General features: G+C 42.6%; 1 protein-coding gene and 1 long non-coding RNA gene across 2 annotated transcripts in view; both read left to right on the top strand.

Annotated features, from left to right (window-relative positions):
• The window catches only part of LOC128694198 (serine/threonine-protein kinase H1 homolog), a 135,157-nt gene extending 124,981 nt beyond the window's left edge, over window positions 1-10,176 (top strand). Inside the window, exon 4 of the mRNA XM_070093760.1 lies at window positions 9,020-10,176. Coding sequence (XP_069949861.1) covers window positions 9,020-9,202 — 183 coding nt within the window. The 3' untranslated portion in view covers window positions 9,203-10,176. The remainder of the gene's footprint in view (window positions 1-9,019) is intronic.
• A 5,897-nt stretch (window positions 10,177-16,073) lies between these two features.
• On the top strand, window positions 16,074-19,594 carry LOC138853930 (uncharacterized). Its single transcript, XR_011393125.1, has 2 exons — window positions 16,074-18,141; window positions 18,172-19,594. It is a non-coding gene; the product is annotated as an uncharacterized lncRNA (long non-coding RNA).
• The last annotated feature ends 1,567 nt before the right edge of the window (window positions 19,595-21,161 follow it).

Raw genomic sequence — 21,161 nt, 5'->3', positions numbered from 1 at the left:
CATAGACAAGGATGTCAGCCACAGCACCGTGTCTTCCTTTGCAGATGACACCCGAATCTGCATGACAGTGTCTTCCATTGCAGACACTGCAAGGCTCCAGGCGGACATCAACCAAATCTTTCAGTGGGCTGCAGAAAACAATATGAAGTTCAACGATGAGAAATTTCAATTACTCAGATATGGTAAACATGAGGAAATTAAATCTTCATCAGAGTACAAAACAAATTCTGGCCACAAAATAGAGCGAAACACCAACGTCAAAGACCTGAGAGTGATTATGTCGGAGGATCTCGCCTTCAAGGACCATAACATTGTATCAATCGCATCTGCTAGAAAAATGACAGGATGCATAATGGGAACCTTCAAAACTAGGGAGGCCAAGCCCATGATGACACTCTTCAGGTCACTTGTTCTATCTAGGCTGGAATATTGCTGCACTCTAACAGCACCTTTCAAGGCAGGTGAAATTGCCGACCTAGAAAATGTACAGAGAACTTTCACGGCGCGCATAACGGAGATAAAACACCTCAATTACTGGGAGCGCTTGAGGTTTCTAAACCTGTATTCCCTGGAACGCAGGAGGGAGAGATACATGATTATATACACCTGGAAAATCCTAGAGGGACTAGTACCGAACTTGCACACGAAAATCACTCGCTACGAAAGCAAAAGACTTGGCAGACGATGCACCATCCCCCCAATGAAAAGCAGGGGTGTCACTAGCACGTTAAGAGACCATACAATAAGTGTCAGGGGCCCGAGACTGTTCAACTGCCTCCCAGCACACACAAGGGGGATTACCAACAGACCCCTGGCAGTCTTCAAGCTGGCACTGGACAAGCACCTAAAGTCAGTTTCTGATCAGCCGGGCTGTGGCTCGTACGTTGGTTTGCGTGCAGCCAGCAGCAACAGCCTGGTTGATCAGGCGCTGATCCACCAGGAGGCCTGGTCACAGACCGGGCCGCGGGGGCGTTGACCCCCGAAACTCTCTCCAGGTAAACTCCAGGAATGCCCAGTCTGTGGTGCCGACGACCATTCTAATACATCTTGCAGTCAACCTCCATCTTGCCTTAATTGTAATGAAGCTCACCCTTCGTACTCCCGCCGTTGCCAGGTCTACTTAAATGAATGTGAAATCCGTTGCCTCAAAGAGGCAGAAGGTCTCCCTTATGCTATGGCAGTTACTCATCTCCGCCTCCAAGGGAGACTACCCCGTGTTTCTTATTCTCGTGTTTCCAAACATACCCCCACTTCTGGGGTCCCATCTTCTGCAGCCTCCTCTGTTGTTACCCCTCCCATAGCCACTACGGCATCTAATCCTTTTGCTGTCCTTGGCTCTGACGTCCCGACTACAACTCAGTCTGTTCTCACATCTTCGCGTCCTTCCTCACAAGCCCCAGTATCGACAAGACCTTGTACGACACCTAATACCAATCGCCCCTCTACTCAGAAGTCCAAAAAATCCACATTGCTCAAATCTTCTTTGCCCCTTCCTTCCCTTCTTCCACCTCCACACTTTACCTTTCCAGTCTCTGTACCTAGTTCTTCCCCTCTCTCTGGCTCTATTACAAGTGTGGAGATTCACCCTCCTCCTCGTACTATGCCTTCCACCCCCGTCCCCTCCCAAATTTCTCCCTCTTCTGCCACCTCCCAGGTTTCTGCCTCTTCTGTCCCCCCCCCCACACTTCATCTCCAGTCCCTTACACTCTTCCCTCCCCCTCTACTTTGGTACAGTCCATTACTGTCCCAATCTTTACTCACCCTCCTCCTTCTATCTCCAATATGGTCTCCCATACATCTTTGAATTCAGAAACACTTGAAGCCATTTCAGAATATATTGCAGAGACTAAACCTTCAATGGACACTGATTCACTTCCTGTTCCTTCTCTTCCCTCTCCTCCATCTTCATAACCCCATTCTTCGCAACGCTCCGTTCCTTCGCTACTTGAACGTCTTCCAATGCCACCACACGTTGACTTTTCTAACCCCTCTAGTCCGTAGGTGCCTTTACCTACAGATTCCTGATATTTTCTTCATCGCCAGTCATGGCCTATTTACAGTGGAATATCCGCGGCCTCAGGGGTAATCGGGGTGAGCTTCAGATGTTGCTTTCCAGGTTTTCCCCTGTTGGTGCTTGCTTACAAGAACCAAAATTACACTCGGCTGTTTTCCAACCTATCTCAGGCTATAATTTATTGTATTCTTTGGATCCTTTCTCAGATGGGACCTTTAATGAAAGTGCCCTTCTTCTACGTAATGATATTCTGTACTGTCAACTATTTGTCCATACCTCGCTGCATTACACTGCAGCCCGTATCCACTTGAATAAGTGGTTTACAATATGTTCTTTATATCTCTCTCCTTCTCGAGCATTTTCTATCCCAGACTTTGCCTTTCTTGTTTCATCCTTACCACCACCACTTCTGTTACTTGGTGATTTTAATGCCCACCATTTCCTCTGGGGGGGGGGTCTCATTGTGACTCACGTGGCATCCAGTTGGAGGCTTTTCTCGCCTCTCACCCCCTCCATGTTTTAAATACGGGTACTCCCACCCATTTTGATCCTCGTACTCATACTCTCTCTTGCATCGATCTATCAGTCTGCTCTTCCTCCACTGCACTAGACTTCACCTGGTCTGTTCTACCAGACTTACATGACAGCAATCATTTTCAGATCATTCTTTCTTCTCCTTCCTATTCACCACCTTTCCGTAGCCCTCGCTGGCAATTTGATCGGGCAAATTGGGATCTTTACTCACACCTCACTGCTTTTAGTGAGGTTCCTTCTTCATCCTCCATTGATGAGCTCCTACACATCTTCTCGACGTCAGTTTATACCGCAGCTTCTCATTCTATACCCCAAACCTCAGGCAGGCATTCTCAGAAGTGCGTGCCTTGGTGGTCTCCTGCTTGTGCTCGTGCAGTACGTTTGAAACGTGCTGCATGGGGCAGGTACCGGTACAATAGAACTGCTGAGAGACTTCTTGATTTTAAGCAGAAGCGTGCGATCGCTCGCCGTGTCATCCGTGAAGCTAAACACACTTGTTGGCGAGACTATGTTTCCACCATCACCTCTGCTTCTTCTATGAGTGCAGTCTGGAAAAAAGCAAAGGAAATTGAGTGGTAAATACTCTCCTGACCCGGCTCCTGTTCTACGGGTCGCTGGTGTTGATGTAGCAAACCCTCTCGACGTTGCCATTGAACTTGGCACACATCTGGTCCGTATTTCCCGAGGGCTCCATCTATGCCCCTCGTTTCTTTCCTCAAAGTCTGCCAGAGAGTTAGTACCCTTGGACTTTTCTTCTCTCAGAGAAGAACAGTATAATGTGCCTTTTACACTTCAAGAACTGGAGGCAACGCTCTCAGCTTGCCGATCATCGGCAGCTGGGCCTGACGACATTCATATTCGTATGTTACAACATTTACATCGGTCAGCCCTTGTAGTCCTCTTACACCTCTTCAATCTTATTTGGGCACAAGAAGTTCTTCCCCAGCTGTGGAAATCTGCCATTGTTCTCCCTTTCCGCAAACCGGGTACTACAGGACATGATGCCTCCCACTATCGTCCCATCGCTCTTACTAGTGCAGTTTGCAAAGTGATGGAATGTCTCGTAAATCAACGTTTAATGTGGTATTTAGAGACACACAACAGTCTCTCCGCTAGTCAATATGGCTTTCGTAAGGGTCGTTCTACCATAGACCCCTTACTACGCTTGGATACGTATGTTCGTAATGCCTTTGTGAATAATCACTCAGTTATTGCCATATTTTTTGACCTTGAGAAGGCATATGACACAACTTGGAGGTATAATATTTTGGCCTAGGCCCATTCCTTAGGCCTCCGAGGCAATCTACCATCCTTCCTTAAGAACTTTTTAACTGACAGACATTTCCGTGTTCGAGTCAATTATGTTCTTTCCCCGGACTTCGTCCAAGCTGAAGGTGTCCCTCAGGGATGTGTTCTAAGCACAACACTTTTTCTCCTTGCTATAAATGATTTGGCCTCTGTTCTTCCACCCAATATTTGGTCATCACTCTATGTTGATGACTTCGCTATTGCTTGTGCAGGCGCTGACTGTCATCTTATTGCAGTTTCTCTCCAGCATGCGGTCGACCGTGTTTCCACTTGGGCCACCACGCATGGGTTTAAATTTTCAAGTACCAAAACTCACCAAATTACTTTCACTAGATGCTCTGTTATCTCCGATCATCCTTTGTATCTCTATGGCTCCCGTATCCCCGAACGTGATACAGTCAGGTTTCTAGGCCTTCTCTTTGACCGTAGGTTATCCTGGAAACCTCACATTACCTCTCTGAAGGCAACTTGTCACAGCCGGCTAAACCTTCTTAACCCTTTGAGGGTCGACAGGCCCTCTCCGAAACTCGTTCTCAGGGTCGGCCAAATTTCAAAAAAAAAAAAAAATTATTTTTTCTTATGAAAAAATAGAGTATTTTTTTCTAAACATTATAGGCTAAACAAAAAAATTTTAACGTCAATACTTACCGAGATATGGAGGTGTGAAATTTGCCAAAATTGAGCAACATATGGTAACATCGCCGACTGCCATCACCCAGTATTTTTCTATTTACTTTTTTATGTACTATTTTCAATTTTTTTTCAATTTTTCTTTTTCTGAGTAACTTTTATGGCCTCTGAGGCCAACATGATCAGTATTTTGTAAGTTATTTCTTTTTCAATACTACACAATAAGGGCGTAAACACTGTTGTCATTATTTTGTTTACAGAAAATATTTACACAAACAGACAATATGAAATGTTGTTTATTACTATTTTTCTATATTTTATATACACATATACAGTCACAGGACATGTTTCTAGAAGTTCTGCAGCCTGTGGAACTCTTTGAAACATGGTGTCATGCACAGTGGAGTTTTGCACTCCTCACACATAAAACGAGTGTCTCTGCATTGTCGTGGGCGTTTTTTTGTATGTGAACAGACGTAACACCTCTTCTGAGCCTTTTTCTTCAAAGCAGTAGCAGGCAGTTTTACCAGGAAGTGATCACCATGCTTCAGACGAGCAGGTAGTTGTTGATAATTTGGTGGGCGGTCAATTGCAGGTGCATTTCCTTGGTACTTGAATACTATTTGTCTGATGACAGACAAACAGAATTCGCCGTACTGTGGTTTGTTTCTGGTGCTCATCTTATACATATTATAAGCATTGAGCATGGAAATGTCCAGAAGATGGAAAAACAGTTTGATGTACCACTTATAACTCTTGCGAACACAATCAGCAAACCCAATCTGCATGTCACATTTGTCCACTGAACGCATGTTGAAGGTGTAATCAATCACAGCTGCAGGTTTTAGAATGGGTTCATTTCTCTCTCTATGCTGCCTGCCACTGTCTGCCATTTCATTAGGGTGAATTGATGACAACAGTGTGACATCTCGTTTGTCATGCCACCGAAATGCCATGATGTCATTGGCAGCAAACGCCTGCACCTCACCTCTGCGAGTGCCAGCATCAAACCTGGGCATGTGTTTTCGATTTGCACGCACTGTGCCACACACATCTGTCATGTTCACTCGCAAAAAATCACTGAGTGAGGGGCTTGTGTACCAGTTATCTGTATATAATATATGCCCCTTACCAAGGTATGGTTCTATCATTGTTCGAACCACATCACCTGAGATGCCCAATAACTTCCTGGTATTTTGCAATGTATAACTTCCAGTGTACACAATAATATCCAATACCAGACCACTGTAACAATCACAAAGCACAAACAACTTTATACCAAAGCGTTTCCTCTTGCTTGGTATGTACTGCTTGAAAGAGAGTCTTCCTTTGAACAGAATCAAAGACTCGTCAATTACAAGCTTCCTGAAGGGATAAAAATGAGTACTGAATTTCTGTTTCAGATACACAAACACATTCCTAATCTTATATAACCTGTCAGTTCTGTCAGGCCTGGTTTTATCTGAGAAGTGAAGCATACGTAACATTAGCACAAATCGATTCACTGGCATTATATCACTGAAACCTGGTGTTGCAATCAGGGGGTCTGTTGACCAGTATGATTTCACTTTGTGCTTATACACATGTGGCATAAGCATTATTGTGGCAAAGAAAAGATACATCTCAGCCACAGTTGCCTCCTTCCATTGGTGTAGACGTGATTTTGGTGAAAGTATTGTGTTTGCCATGGTGTACTCGTAGTATGTGTTGCTTTCCATGACAATACTTTTCATCAGTGGTTCGTCAAAGAATAACTCGAAACATTCCAGTTCAGTGGCATTGTTCCCAAGTGCACAAGATGGCCGTATTCCACTTTGGCTGCCATCAAACTGGTGGGGATTTGGAACAAAATTGACAGCTTCCTGCCAATCCCAGGTGCGGTCTGCTGGTGGGTACTGGACAATGACAGGTGGTTGTGGTTGTGGAGGTTGTGGTTGTGGAGGCTGGTGTGGTGGGGGAGTGGGGGATGGTGGCCTTTGTTCTAGATCAGCTGAGGCAGCGGCGTGGGTGGCAGCATGGCCCACTGCTGGTGCCTCACCGCAGGCACCACTACCACCACGCACATTTTCCATCCCAATTGCAACAGTATCTTCGTCATTTTCACTGTCTGTTCCTGTTGTACAGCCACGGGATGTACTCCGAGATACACTCCTTCCCCTTGGTATAACATATGGCACACTTCCAGAGCGCATATATCGTCGTATATACTGACGCTTCACTGGGGAATATTGCACTTCACTATCACTACTGGAACTAGTTTGAAGAGCTTGTAGTTCATATTCACTATCACTATCATCACCCATGCTCTCATCTGAGTCTGGGATTTGGGAAAATAGAAGTTTCCTCTTGGGTTCTGGAACAACTGAACGTGAACACGAGGGCCCAGCACCAGAGGTGGAAGGCTGAGGGTCGTCTGGGTTTTCTTCACTATTACCGATATTATGGTCATTAGTTTCGGTCAAAACCTCACTAAAACCACGAAACTCATCTTCACTGGCACTTCCATCACTATTAGAACTGTCACTGGGGAACAAAAGTGTCCCAATTCGCCGAGGAGTGAGGAGCTTCTTACCGCGAGGCATGGTGGACATTGTTTACTAAGAGGGCATTCCCACAATGCACCACTGGGTCCCAGATTTTTTTCTACCGTGCACACTGACCACGCAGACCCATTCTCTCACACCTAGGCCTACCAGCCTTTTCGCGCGAGATTTGAGGCCGCTAGAATTTATGCGTACTAGTACGTCAAAAACCCCTACGCGTAAGATGTACTAGTACGACGAAAACCCTCAAAGGGTTAAAACCCTTGCTCATCTTTCCTGGGGAGCTGATCGTCGAACTCTGCTTTGCCTACATTCAGCCCTCGTTTTATCGAAACTCGATTATGGTGACCAGATTTATTCCGCGGCCTCTCCTGCTACTCTCTCTAGCCTTAACTCTATCCATCACCAAGGATTACATTTGTGCCTTGGTGCTTTTCGCTCTTACCCTGTTGAGAGCCTCTATACAGAATCGAATGTTCCATCCTTGTCTGATCGCTGTGATGCCCATTGCCTTCGCTACTATGTACGCTCTCACGATCTACACAATCCTTCCATATATAGAATGGTCACCGATATTAGTAGACATTCTTTATTCGTTCGCCGCCCCTGTTTGCTCCGTCCCTTTTCTCTTCGCCTACATTCACTCTTGTCTTCCCTTCAGTTACCACCTTTATATGTTCATGTAGCATCTCACTTTTTCCTACTCCCCTGGGAAGTTCCAGCTGTTCGGGTCTGTTCTTTCTCACTCCTTGCTCGAAAGCTCAACTGCTTACGGTGGCTTCCCGCTCTCTTTTTCTTGATCACTTCCACTCCCATTCTCATGCCACCGCTGTGTACACGGATGGCTCTAAGTCTTCAGACGGCGTCAGATTCGCAGCAGTGTTTCCGGACAGCGTCGTGCGGGGGCATTTACTATCTTCAGCTAGCATTTTTACTGTTGAACTGTATGCCATTCTTGCAGCACTTATTCGTATCGCATCTATGCCTGTGTCATCATTTGTAGTAGTCTCAGACTCCCTTAGTGCTCTACAGGCTATACGAAAATTTGATACATCTCATCCCCTAGTTCTCCGTATCCAACTTTGGCTACGCCGTATCTCTACCAAACATAAAGATATTGTTTTTTGTTGGGTCCCTGGTCATGTCGATGTACAGGGCAATGAACAGGCAGACACTGCTGCGCGGTCAGCAGTACATGACCTACCAATTTCCTATCGAGGTGTTCCATTTCTGGACTATTTTGCCGCAATAGCTACCCACCTTCGCACCCGTTGGCAGCAACGTTGGTCAACTCTGCTCGGTAACAAACTTCATTCTATTAAACCGAGCATAGGTTACTGGCCGTCTTCTTGTCATCAGTGCTGAGGTTGGGAGACAACTCTCTCCCGCCTTCGCATTGGCCACACTCGTCTTACTCATGGGTATCTCATGGAGAGGCACCCTGTTCCTCTCTGTGAGCAGTGTCAAGTCCCAGTATCGATTAGCCACATTCTGTTAGACTGCCCTCTCTATCAACGAGCACGCAGAATTTACCTCTAACGTCGTCTTCGTTCTACTACTCTCTCTTTACCTTCGCTTCTTGCTGATGGACCCTCCTTTAATCCTGACTCTCTCATTGACTTCTTGACAACGACTGATTTACTCCACAAACTCTGATGATACTTTTCGCACTCCCCTCAACCCTTTCTAGTTCAGTCTCTTGCTGCCCTTTACCCTTTCACCATCCACTGCCCCGCTGTCATCCGTAACCTATTACTCATCCATCTCCCTTTTGCCACCTGATGCCCTCGCTTCCTTCCTGCCCTGCAGCGCTGTATAGTCCTTGTGGCTTATCGCTTCTTTTTGATTATAATAATAATAATGTACAACATCTGGGTATCTAAAGATACCCAGGTGTTGCTCATGTGTTTTATCAGTAAAGACACCCAAGTGTTGGACATGTGTGAAGGTTTATTATTATTTATTTATTAATGAGGTATATCTTTATTAGTCACAGTCACCAGTTGAGTCGTGGAGTCGCTGCTCATCGTCCCACTCATCCAGATCTGCTCGCTCAGCCACGTCGCTGCGGGCAGGCCGGAGACGCGTCCAACCTCAGGAACTAGAGTGGTTGACACAGTCACTACAAACATCGGTTACCAGGCCCACTCTACACCCGACCTACACCAGCTGAGGACCTGCTAGATAAATGGAATAGTTGAACTTCAAGCATCTGTCACTCAACACAGACAACTTGAGAGTGTCTTGCCTGCCCCATCATAAGTTACTAGCAACACCAGACTGGCACATCAAGAACCATAATCACCGATGCATTGATGATACTTAACGATGCAGTTACAGTGTGTTAGGCTGTGGACATTAATGATAGCATCTCTCATGGGCTACAATCATTGTGAGGTTTAATTAGACATTACTAGGATGATAATGACACTTTAAAGCTGCCTTGTGATTACAAGTTTTTAAGTGTGTTAAGTGAAATAAGTGGTACACTTTGCAAGAGTCTTGGTACTCCTGAAACTTAACTCTTAGTTACAGACTTTCCACTGAGATGTGTTTGATGTAAATATTATTGTTAGAGCAGTGAAAGACTGGTGGTCACGTCTGACTCTAACTTGAAAGTTGTTAAAGTCTTGCAAGTGATGGCAGATAACCACAGACCTGGTTCTTAGTCACTACTTGGCCACTGACTTATGATCGTTCAGTGACTTACGCTTGTTCGGTGACTTATGATCATTTAATTACTTTGTCATTACACTCATTACTCTAGCAGTGATCATTCAGATCGCTCAACGACCCATGTGGGTTTATCATTTTTCTGAACCTAACAGTTGAAGTCGTTACCTGGGTAATGGCCATACAGTGTGCTCAATGACCCACAGCGACATCAGTCCATGGGACCAGGAGCTGTACCATAACCAGTAGTGAAGGGTTCTTGATCCAAGGAATTGAACCTGATTGCCTCTCATCCATGAGCACTGTATTAGCCCTGTGGGTTTAGTGCTCTATATATACAATCATTACTCTTATTAAGCTCCTCGATATATTTATTTGTACACCCCTACTTTTGGTTGCTAGGGGTTGAGCCTCAGCTCCTGGCTCAGATTAATTTGTGATGAACAAGTGTTGATGAATAAAGAGAAAGATGGACGGAGGGTGTGAGCCATAGTGTGTAAGTTCAGAATACGATGCTCTAGTGTCACCATCGCTCATCTTGCCAGAGGAAGCAGTTCCAACTAGTAGTGTGTAAGTTCAGAATACGATGCTCTAGTGTCACCATCACTCATCTTACCAGAGGAAGCAGTTCCAACTAGTGCTTATTGTATTCCATCAGTGACACCAACTGCAACCCAACTCAACTCTTTCCTACAGCCCAGGAGCTTTAACACTACATGTATTTTATATGACCTTGAAGGATGCAGCAATAGATATAATGTTAAAGCTCCTGGGCTGTAGGAAGGAGTTCAGTTGGGTTACAGTTGGTGCCTGTGATGGAATATAGTAAGTACTAGCTATAACTCTTTCTTCTTGTAAGATAGAGATGCTACACCATCACATTCTCAATGTACACACTGTGGTTCACACACCCCTGTCCATCTTTATCTTTATCTATTCATTGACACTTGTTTATTACAACGTAATCTGACTTCACAAATCTTTCTTTCAACGCACCGGTTGTCTCCCACCGAGGCAGGGTGACCTAAGAAGAAAGAAAATTCCCAAAAAAGAAAATACTTTCATCATTCAACACTTTCACCTCACACATAATCACTATCTTTGCAGAGGTGCCCAGATACAACAGTTTAGAAGCATATATAAAGAGATATAGCATACCCCTTCTAAAGTGCCAATATCCCAAACCCCTCCTTTAAAGTGCAGGTATTGTACTTTGCATTTCCAGTACCCAAGTCTGGCAATACAAAAATAACCGGTTTCCATGAATCCCTTCACAAAGTATTACCCTGCTCACACTCCAACAGCTCGTCAGGTCCCAAAAACCATTCATCTCCATTCATTCCTATTTAAGACACTCATTCACGCATGCTGGATGTCCAAGCCCCTCGCCCACAAAACCTCCTTTACCCCCTCCCTCCAACCTTTTCGAGGATGACTCCTACCCTGCCTTCCTTCCCCTACAGATTTATACGCTCTCCATGTCATTCTACTTTGGTCCATTCTCTCTAAATAACCAAACCACCTCAACAACCCCTCTTCAGCCCTCTGACTAATACTTTTATTAACTCCACACCTCCTAATTTCCACACTCCGAATTTTCTGCATAAGATTTACACCACACACTGCCCATAGACAGGACATCTCCATTGCCTCCAACTGCCTTCTCACTGCAGCATTTACAACCCAAGCTTCACACCCATATAAGAGAGTTGGTACCACTATGCTTTCATACATTCCCTTCTTTGCCTCCATAGATAACATTTTTTTTGTCTCCATATATACCTCAATGCACCACTAACCTTTTTACCTTCATCAGTTCTATGGTTAACCTCATCCTTCATAAACCTATCTGCTGACAAGTCAACTCCCAAATATCTGAAAACATTCACTTCTTCCATACTCCTTTTCTCCAATGTGATATCCAACATTTTTCTTTATCTAAATCATTTGATACCCTCATCACCTTACTGTTATCTACGTTCACTTTCAACTTTCTACCTTTACACACACTCCCAAACTCGTCCACTAACCTTTGCAACTTTTCTTAGAATCTCCCATAAGCACAGTATCATCAGCAAAAAGTAACTGTGTCAACTCTCATTCCGTATTTGATTTCCTATAATTTAATCCCACCCCTCTCTCCAAAACCCTAGCATTTACTTCTTTTACAACCCCATCTATAAATATATTAAACGACCATGGTGATATTGCACATCCCCGTCTAAGACCTACTTTTTCCGGGAAGTAGTCTCCCTCTCTTCTACACACCCTAACCTGAGCCTCACTATCCTCATAAAAACTCTTTACAGCATTAAGTAACTTACTGCCTATTCCATATACTTGCAACATCTGCCACATTGCTCCTCTATCCACTCTATTATATGCCTTTTCTAAATCCATAAATACAATGAAAACTTCCTTACCTTTATCTAAATATTGTTCACATATATGCTTCAATGTAAACACTTGATCTACACATCCCCTACCCACTCTGAAACCTCCTTGCTCATCTGCAGTCCTGCTCTCTGTCTTACCTCTAATTCTTTCAGTAATAACCCTACCGTACACTTTCCCTGGTATACTCAGTAAACTTATACCCCTATAATTTTTGCAATATCTCTTGTCCCCCTTCCATATATTATATATATATATATATATATATTCTATCTATCTATCTATCGTGCTGAATAGGTAGAACTTGCGATCTTGGCTTAAATAGCAACGCTCATCTTGCCATATAAGACAAACGAAATTTTGTGTATGCAATAATTTCGCCAAAATCATTCTGAACCTAACTAAAAAAATATATTTCACTGTTTGTTTAGTATTAAATGATCGTAAACAAATATAAAATATATTTAGTTGAATTAGGCTAAAATAAATTGTTCTTGCTATAATAAGGTTAGGTTAGTTTTCTAAGATTCTTTTGATGCAAAATTATAAATTTTTACATTAGCATTAATGAAAAAAAATTATTTTTAAACGTATAAGAGAAAATTTTAGAAAGAACTTAATTTTAAATGAGTTCTTGCTAATTGACCAGTTTTACATATTCGGCACGACATATATATATATACAGTGGACCCCCGGTTAACGATTTTAATCCGTGCAAGAGGGGTAATTGTTATGCGAAATAATCGTTATGTGAATGAATTTTCCCCATAAGAAATAATGGAAATAAAATTAATCCGTGCAAGACACCCAAAAGTATGAAAAAAAAAATTTTTTACCACATGAAATGTTAATTTTAATACACACAAACTGAAAAAGGCATGCACACTTACATGACACTTACTTTTATTGAAGATCTGGTGATGATTGATGGGATGGGAGGAGGGGAGAGAGAGTGTTAGTGTTTAGAAGGGGAATCCCCTTCCATTAGGACTTGAGGTAGCAAGTCCTTTTCTGGGGTTACTTCCCTTCTTCTTTTAATGCCACTAGGGCCAGCTTCAGAGTCACTGGACTTCTTTCGCACAAGATATCTGTCCATAGTGGCCTGTACCTCTCGTTCCTTTATGACTTGCCTAAAGTGTTTCACAACATTGTCAGTGTAATAATCACCAGCACGGCTTGCAATAGCTGTGTGAGGGTGATTTTCATCCATGAAGGTTTGCACTTCAAGCCACTTAGCACAGATTTCCTTAATCTTTGTAGTAGGCAACTTCTTCAATTTCTCTCTCCCCTCCTCTGAACCAGTTTCCCCAGGTCTGGCCTCTTGCTCTTGAAGTTGATCTATCAGCTCATCAGTGGTTAGTTCTTCATTGTCCTCCTCCACCAACTCTTCCACATCCTCCCCACTAACCTCCAACCCCAAGGACTTTCCCAATGCCACAATGGATTCCTCAACTGGCACAGGATTCTCAGGGTTAGCCTCAAACCCTTCAAAATCCCTTTTGTCTACACATTCTGGCCACAGTTTCTTCCAAGCAGAGTTCAAGGTCTTCTTAGTCACTCCCTCCCAAGCCTTACCTATAAGGTTTACACAATTGAGGATATTAAAGTGATCTCTCCAAAACTCTCTTAGAGTCAGTTGAGTTTCTGAGGTCACTACAAAGCACCTTTCAAACAGAGCTTTTGTGAACAGTTTCTTGAAGTTGGAAATAACCTGCTGGTCCATGGGCTGCAGGAGAGGAGTGGTATTAGGAGGCAAAAACTTCACCTTAATGAAGCTCATGTCCCCATAAAGTCGCTCTGCCACGTCTGTAGGATGACCAGGGGCATTGTCTAACACCAGGAGGCACTTAAGTTCTAATTTCTTTTCAGTTAGGTAATCTTTCACATTGGGGGCAAATGCATGGTGTAACCAGTTATAGAAAAATTCCCTAGTGACCCATGCCTTACTGTTTGCCCTCCACAGCACACACAAATTATCCTTGAGGACATTCTTTTGCCTGAACGCTCTGGGAGTTTCAGAGTGATACACTAATAAAGGCTTCACTTTGCAATCACCAGTAGCATTGGCACACATGAGAAGAGTAAGCCTGTCTTTCATAGGCTTATGTCCTGGGAGTGCCTTTTCCTCCTGAGTAATGTAGGTCCTGCTTGGCATTTTCTTCCAGAACAGGCCTGTTTCATCACAATTAAACACTTGTTCAGGTTTCAGTCCTTCACTGTCTATGTACTCCTTGAATTCCTGCACATATTTTTCAGCCGCTTTGTGGTCCGAACTGGCAGCCTCACCATGCCTTATCACACTATGGATGCCACTACGCTTCTTAAATCTCTCAAACCAACCTTTGCTGGCCTTAAATTCACTCACATCATCACTAGTTGCAGGCATTTTTTTAATTAAATCCTCATGCAACTTCCTAGCCTTTTCACATATGATCGCTTGAGAGACGCTAGCTGTTTTTCATTTATCCACACCAATAAGAGTCTCTCAACATCTTCCATCACTTGCGATCTTTGTTTCGAAAACACAGTTAAACCTTTGGCAAGAACAGCTTCCTTGATTGTCTTTCTGGTGCCCACAATAGTAGCGATGGTTGATTGGGGTTTCTTGTACAACTTGACTAGGTCGGCGATACGCACTCCACTTTCATACTTATCAATGATCTCTTTCTTCATTTCAATGGGAATTCTCACCCTTATTGGTGTACGGTTGGCACTAGAAGCTTTCTTGGGGCCCATGGTCACTTATTTTCCAGAAACAGCACCGAAAACACTGTAATAATACGAAATATTCCGAGTGTATGCTTGGATGTTACCGCGGAGGCTGGCTGGTAAACAATGGCACGGGCGGCACATGTGAGGCTGGCTGAGGGCGCACATTGGACGCGTCTCGGACGAAAATCGGTGAGCGGGTTTTTAATCGGTATGCGCGGCAAAAATTTTGCGATTAAAGTAAGCGGTATGCGGAATAATCGCTATGTGATGCCATCGTTATGCGGGGGTCCACTGTATATATATATAATTTTTTTTTTTTTTTTTAACAAATCGGCCGTCTCCTACCGAGGCAGGGTGACCCAAAAAGAAAGAAAATCCCCAAAAAGAAAATACTTTCATCATCATTCAATTCTTTCACCTCACTCACACATAATCACTGTTTTTGCAGAGGTGCTCAGAATACAACAGCTTAGAAGCATATAAGTATAAAGATACACAATATATCCCTCCAAACCGTCAATATCCCGAACCCCTCCTTTAGAGTGCAAGCATTGTACTTCCCATTTCCAGGACTCAAGTCCGGCTATATAAAAATAACCGGTTTCCCTGAATCCCTTCACTAAATATTACCCTGCTCACACTCCAACAGATCGTCAGGTCCCAAATACCATTAGTCTCCATTCACTCCTATCAAACATGCTCGCGCATGCCTGCTGGAAGTCCAAGCCCCTCGCCCACAAAACCTCCCTTACCCCTTTCTTTAAACCTTTTCGAGGACGACCCCTACCCCGCCTTCCTTCCTCTACAGATTTAAATTTTCTCCATGTCATTCTACTTTGATCTATTCTCTCTAAATGACCAAACCACCTCAACAACCCCTCTTCAGCCCTCTGACTAATACTTTTATTAACTCCACACCTTCTCCTAATTTCCACACTCCGAATTTTCTGCATAATATTTACACCACACATTGCCCTTAGACAGGACATCTCCACTGCCTCCAACCGTCTCCTCGCTGCTGCATTCACAACCCAAGCTTCACACCCATATAAGAGTGTTGGTACTACTATACAGTGGACCCCCGCATAGCGAACTTAATCCGTGCAAGAGGGCTGGTCGTTATGCGAAATGTTCGCTATGCGAATTAATTTTCCCCATAAGAAATAATGGAAATAAAATTAATCCGTGCAAGACACCCAAAAGTATGAAAAAAAATTTTTTTTACCACAAAAAAATGTTAATTTTAGTACACACAAACTGAAAAAGGCATGCACAATTACATGACACTTACTTTTATTGAAGATCTGGTGATGATTGATGGGATGGGAGGAGGGGAGAGAGAGTGTTAGTGTTTAGAAGGGGAATCCCCTTCCATTAGGACTTGAGGTAGCAAGTCCTTTTCCGGGGTTACTTCCCTTCTTCTTTTAATGCCACTAGGACCAGCTTCAGAGTCACTGGACCTCTGTCGCACAACAAATCTGTCCATAGAGCTCTGTACCTCCCGTTCCTTTACGATTTGTCTAAAATGGGCCATAACATTGTCATTGAAATAGTCACCAGCACGGCTTGCAACAGCTGTGTCAGGGTGATTTTCATCCATAAAGGTTTGCAGTTCAACCCACTGTGCACACATTTCCTTAATTTTTGAAGTATGCACAATGGATTCCACAACTGGCATAGGCTTCTCAGGGTTAGCCCCAAACCCTTCAAAATCTTTCTTAATTTCCATACTAATTCTCACCCTTTTTACCACAGGGTTGGCACTAGAAGCTTTCTTGGGGCCCATGGTCACTTATTTTCCAGAAACAGCACCGAAAACACTGTAATAATACGAAATATTCCGAGTGTATGCTTGAATGTTACCGCGGAGGCTGGCTGGTAAACAATGGACGCGTCTCGGACGAAGGTCGCTGAGCGAGTTTTTGTCCACTATGCGGGGCAAAATTTTGGCGAACAAAGCGTTCGCTATGCGGATTGTTCGCTATGCAAGGCGTTCGCTATGCGGGGGTCCACTGTACTTTCATGCATTTCCTTCTTTGCCTCCATATAAATGTTGTGCCGAATAGGCAGAACTTGTGATCTTAGCTTAAATAGTAATGCTCATCTTGCCATATAAGACAAGGGAAAATTTGTGTATGCAGTAATTTTGCCAAAATCATTCTGAAACTAATGAAAAAAATATATTTCACTGTGTTTGTTTAGTATTAAATTATTGTAAACAATCTAAAATATATTTAGTTGGGTTATGCTAAAATAAATTGCTCTTGGTATAATAAGGTTAGGTAAGTTTTCTAAGATTCTTTTGGTGCAAAATTAAATTTTTTTTTTTATTAACATTAATGAAAAAATATATCTTTTAATATATAAGAGAAAATTTTAGAAAGGACTTAATTTTAAATGAGTTCTTGCTAATTGACCAGTTTTACATATTCTGCACGACATATATATACTATACGTATATATATATATATATATATATATATATATATATATGTGTATATAATATATATACATGTATATATATATTATATACACATACAGTGGGCCCTCGGTTCTTGGTCAATTCTGATTTTGGCTGCATTTTTGCCGAAATTCTATCCCGGTTTTCGGACATCATTTCGGAGATCGGCCTTATTGGATGCGTAATAATAATTACTCTTGGGCACATTAAATGTCTTATTTAAGGTTAATATAGACACCCCTCTATGGTATTTTCTTCAAAATTATACCGGTACAATATCACTGCTGCAGTGATAGTAATGTTAACAGCACTGCTACACTACCAGTACAGTATCACTGCTGCAGTGATAACATAGCACTGCTACACTACCAGTACAGTATCACTGCTGCAGTGATAATAACATAGCACTGCTACACTACCAGTACAGTATCACTGCTGCAGTGATAACATAGCACTGCTACACTACCAGTACAATATCACTGCCCAAGGCACTTCAATCAAATTTATATATAATTTATAAAGTGTATTAAAGCTCAAAGTGTACTAAGCAAGGTATTACTGTCTACAATGTGCACGACAACAAGGTATTACTGTCTACAATGTGCACGACGACAAGGTATTACTGTCTATAATGTGCACGACAACAAGGTATTACTGTCTATAATGTGCACGACAACAAGGTATTACTGTCTATAATGTGCACGACAACAAGGTATTACTGTCTATAATGTGCATGACAACAAGGTATTTCTGTCTATAATGTGCACGACAACAAGGTATTTCTGTCTATAATGTGCACGACAACAAGGTATTTCTGTCTATAATGTGCACGACAACAAGGTATTACTGTCTATAATGTGCACGACAACAAGGTATTACTGTATAATGTGCACGACAACAAGGTATTACTGTCTATAATGTGTACGACAACAAGGTATTACTGTCTATAATGTGCACGACAACAAGGTATTACTGTATAATGTGCACGACAACAAGGTATTACTGTATAATGTGCACGACAACAAGGTATTACTGTCTATAATGTGCACGACAACAAGGTATTACTGTCTATAATGTGCACGACAACAAGGTATTACTGTCTATAATGTGCACGACAACAAGGTATTACTGTCTATAATGTGCACGACAACAAGGTATTACTGTATAATGTGCACGACAACAAGGTATTACTGTCTACAATGTGCACGACAACAAGGTATTACTGTCTACAATGTGCACGACAACAAGGTATTAATCTATAATGTGCACAACAACAAGGTATTACTGTATAATGTGCATGACAACTACGGGGGGAGTTGGATGATAGTTCTAGGACTTTCGTGTTGCAATCAACACATCAAGAGCTTGCAATGTTGCAGAAAAGAGGGAAAAAGTCAAAATAGATACAATAGGAAGAAGCAGCACTTTTGACATTGCTGCTTCTTATTGCATCTTACTTAGACTTCTTCTTGTCTGCAACATTGCAAGCTCCTGATGTGTTTGCAACACGAAAGGCCTAGAACTATAACTCCCCCTGTGGTTGTTTTGCACATATTTTTATTAAAACATAGGGTATGTAAAACAAACATAGCGGGTGAGTAGAGTGGCAGGTCGAGGCCTTTCACTTCGCAGGTAACACTTTCTCAGGAGCTCTCAGTGTTGCCAGGGTAATAATGAGGCCTAACAGGTATGTCTGTCAGCAAGCCTATTCTATTATGTAGGGGGAGAGAGGTAAACCAGTGAGGGTTCTACGAACCTAAAGAGTGTCCTTTGATTTGAACCAAGGGATGTTCCAAATCCTTGGATCAAGTGCCATCTTTCAATAGGATATAGAAATATTTCATATATTTTGAGAATTAATATTTATTTTTTTTATTCAAATGTGTAATAGTGCAATAGATAGTGTAATAGATGGTGCAATAGATAGTGTAATAGTGCAATAGTGTAATAGATGGTGCAATAGATAGTGCAATAGACTAATAGATGGTGTAATAGTGCAGTAGTGTAATAGTGTAATAGATGGTGTAATAGATAGTGTAATAGTGTAATAGATGGTGCAATAGATAGTGCAATAGACTAATAGATGGTGTAATAGTGCAGTAGTGTAATAGTGTAATAGATGGTGTAATAGTGTAATAGATACTAGTATAATAGATGGTGTAATAGATACTAGTATAATAGATGGTGTAATAGATACTAGTACAATAGATGGTGTAATAGATACTAGTACAATAGATGGTGTAATAGTATAATAAGGTATATTATTATTATTATTATTATTATTATTATTATTGTAAATAATTTTGTAATAAACTGATACTTTTATTATTGTTTTATTGTTCAAGATAATGACACTGTTGTTACTGTTGTCTGTCACTGTTTGTGTTACCCATCAGTTACACAACCCAGGGCAACATGGGTTTAGAACAGGTCGCTCCTGTCTGTCTCAACTATTGGACCACTACGACAAGGTCCTAAATGCACTAGAAGACAAAAAGAATGCAGATGTAATATATACAGACTTTGCAAAAGCCTTCGACAAGTGTGACCATGGCGTAATAGCGCACAAAATGCGTGTTAAAGGAATAACAGGAAAAGTCGGTCGATGGATCTATAATTTCCTCACTAACAGAACAGAGAGAGTAGTCGTCAACAGAGTAAAGTCCGAGGCAGCTACGGTGAAAAGCTCTGTTCCACAAGGCACAGTACTCGCTCCCATCTTGTTCCTCATCCTCATATCCGACATAGACAAGGATGTCAGCCACAGCACCGTGTCTTCCTTTGCAGATGACATCCGAATCTGCATGACAGTGTTTTCCATTGCAGACACTGCAAGGCTCCAGGCGGACATCAACCAAATCTTTCAGTGGGCTGCAGAAAACAATATGAAGTTCAACGATGAGAAATTTCAATTACTCAGATATGGTAAACATGAGGAAATTAAATCTTCATCAGAGTACAAAACAAATTCTGGCCACAAAATAGAGCGAAACACCAACGTCAAAGACCTGGGAGTGATCATGTCGGAGGATCTCACCTTCAAGGACCATAACATTGTATCAATTTCATCTGCTAGAAAAATGACAGGATGGATAATGAGAACCTTCAAAACTAGGGAGGCCAAGCCCATGATGACACTCTTCAGGTCACTTGTTCTATCTAGGCTGGAATATTGCTGCACACTAACAGCACCTTTCAAGGCAGGTGAAATTGCTGACCTAGAAAATGTACAGAGAACTTTCACGGCGTGCATAACGGAGATAAAACACCTCAATTACTGGGAGCACTTGAGGTTCCTGAACCTGTATTCCCTGGAATGCAGGAGGGAGAGATACATGATTATATACACCTGGAAAATCCTAGAGGGACTAGTACCGAACTTGCACACGAAAATCACTCACTACGAAAGCAAAAGACTTTGCAGACAATGCACCATCCCCCCAATGAAAAGCAGGGGTGTCACTAGCACGTTAAGAGACCATACAATAAGTGTCAGGGGCCCGAGACTGTTCAACTGCCTCCCAGCACACATAAGGGGGATTACCAACAGACCCCTGGCAGTCTTCAAGCTGGCACTGGACAAGCACCTAAAGTCAGTTCCTGATCAGCCGGGCTGTGGCTCGTACGTTGGATTGCGTGCAGCCAGCAGTAACAGCCTGGTTGATCAGGCTCTGATCCACCAGGAGGCCTGGTCACAGACAGGGCCGCGGGGGCGTTGACCCCCGGAACTCTCTCCAGGTAAACTCCAGGTAATACAGAAAACAGTCGACATACGACTTACTGGTAAATGTTTCTGTACCATGCTTGTACTCAGTGACACGAGTCCGATACAATAATATATATACCAGAAAGTTCTGAAATATATATCAAACGAAACTGTCATCTCAATCAG

The sequence above is a fragment of the Cherax quadricarinatus genome, chromosome 43, assembly GCF_038502225.1.
Source record: "Cherax quadricarinatus isolate ZL_2023a chromosome 43, ASM3850222v1, whole genome shotgun sequence".
Classification (NCBI taxonomy): domain Eukaryota; kingdom Metazoa; phylum Arthropoda; class Malacostraca; order Decapoda; family Parastacidae; genus Cherax; species Cherax quadricarinatus.
The sequence above is the reverse complement of the archived record's forward strand: the minus strand, read 5'-3'. Positions and strand labels throughout refer to the sequence as shown.